General features: G+C 51.2%; 2 protein-coding genes across 7 annotated transcripts in view; both read left to right on the forward strand.

Annotated features, from left to right (window-relative positions):
• The window catches only part of RXRG (retinoid X receptor gamma), a 213,567-nt gene that overhangs the window by 45,115 nt on the left and 166,637 nt on the right, over positions 1 to 1,815 (forward strand). The window lies entirely within an intron of this gene.
• On the forward strand, positions 30 to 416 carry LOC132026211 (ribosomal biogenesis factor-like). The gene has a single exon (XM_059414118.1). The coding sequence runs from the start codon at positions 34 to 36 to the stop codon at positions 334 to 336; it is 303 nt and encodes a 100-aa protein (XP_059270101.1). The 5' UTR covers positions 30 to 33; the 3' UTR covers positions 337 to 416.

Genomic DNA, 1,815 nt, shown 5'->3' on the forward strand with positions numbered 1-1,815 from the left:
AGTGTGAGTTGTTGCATGAGGATATTGAAGACAATGGCTAAGAACAAACTAAGAGGGCAGAAGTCCGGGAATGTATTTCATATAGCCAGCCACAAAAACTTTAAGTCTAAAAACAAAGCAAAGCCAGTTACCACTAACCTTAAGAAGATAAACATTGTGAATAATGAAAAAGTTACCAGAGTGAATAAAGCTTTCGTAGATATACAAAAGGAACTTGCACATTTTTCAAAAGGTCTTTCCCTTGAGCCTTTGCAGAAACAGCTGATTCCTCAGCAGTGTCCTGAAAATGAACCAGTTAATGTTGATGAAGCGACAAGATTAATGGTTCAGTTGTAATACACTGGAGATACATCAGATACCCCAGAAAGACCAATAAATTAAAAAAAAAAAAAAAAAAAAAAGAATCCTTCTAAGATGTCGAGGCTTCCAAGCCAGCAAATGAAAGAGAGCTGTGAGGCAGAGGCGGGTCCTGCCTGGCGATCACGGTCAACAGTCTCTTGAGGATTTTACAGATGAGACAACTGACGCTTGGTGGGTTCAAGTCATGTGCCTAAAATCTCGTGGCTGGGAAAAAGTGGAAATGGGAGTCGAGTTGGAATCTGCCTCACTCTGAAGACCATGCTTTCCTGTGAATGTAATTTCACAGAAAGAATGTAATTTCACCGGCTCAAGGCGTCACCTAGCTTCTGCGCCCACCATTCAGAACACGACGTTGTCCGGTGCAGTTGGTAGCTGGAGACGGAGTGGCAGGTGCGGGGGGCCGAGCGTGGGGACCGACCACCGGCAGAGCCCATGGGGACGTCCCCCCCCCCCCCCCCGACAGCTCCAGTTCTGAAGTCCCACTTCAAAGCATCTGTCCTGTGACAAGGCACCTCGGGGGACTCTGATGCAAATTGTACAGGTTCCACACTTTGATGACCACAACCCTCTCCCTCTCCCTCCTCCCTTCCAATTGCGACCCCTTCCCTCCTCACTCCTCCTTCTCCCCGCCCCGCCTCCTCCCCCCCCCCCCTCCCCTCTCCTCCTCCCCCTCCCTCCCCCCACTCCACTCCCTCATTTCCTTGCTTGCTTCCTTTTTTTCCTTTCTTCGGAGGCTTCTGTTCATTGGGATCCAGTGACGTGAGGCTACTCACCGTCTCTGCGTGCATCCCTGAGTCTCCAACCATCGCTTGTTCCTTGCGGGGCAGGCGGGGATCCTGCATTCTGCGCGCCTTTCACAGGCGCTTAGACAGGCGCGCTCCCAGGTTCAAACCGACACCAGGGGGCGCCTGGGTGGCTCAGTGGGTTAAGCCTCTGCCTTCAGCTCAGGTCATGATCTCGGGGTCCGGGGATCGAGCCCCCAGCGGGCTCTCTGCTCAGCAGGGAGCCTGCTTCTCCCTCTCTGCCTACTTGTGATCTCTCTCTGTCAAATAAATAAAATATTAAAAACAAAACAAAACAAAACAAAACAAAAAACCTACACCAGGCACCTGATAACAGTGGGTTACTTTAGAACTAGGCCTTTGGAAACACAGAGTTCAGCCAAGGCAGGTGCCGTCAGTGCTCAGCTGTTCGCCTTCGCTGTCCGTGCGCTGTGAACTGCCTGTGTACGTTCCCTCTCATCACGCAGTCCTGAGGGGCCATGATGGGGAGAAGACAGACTCACGTTTAGTGAGTCGTTTCCCTTCCCAGCTCTCAGCATTTCCCACAGCCTCCGGCCAAACCTCACTCCTTGGGAATCTCCAGACCTGGGCTTCCCCAGTCATGCTCGCCTCCTCCAGTGTCTTGCATTTTGAAAAAAGAAAGCCCATTCGAGTTGGCTTTGAGCCTGAGTTT

The sequence above is a fragment of the Mustela nigripes genome, chromosome 10 (assembly GCF_022355385.1).
Source record: "Mustela nigripes isolate SB6536 chromosome 10, MUSNIG.SB6536, whole genome shotgun sequence".
NCBI classification, from domain to species: domain Eukaryota; kingdom Metazoa; phylum Chordata; class Mammalia; order Carnivora; family Mustelidae; genus Mustela; species Mustela nigripes.

What these genes read in the sequence shown, in the direction of transcription:
- LOC132026211 (XM_059414118.1), top strand. Translation starts at nt 34, where the DNA reads ATGGCTAAGAACAAACTAAGAGGGCAGAAGTCCGGGAATGTATTTCAT.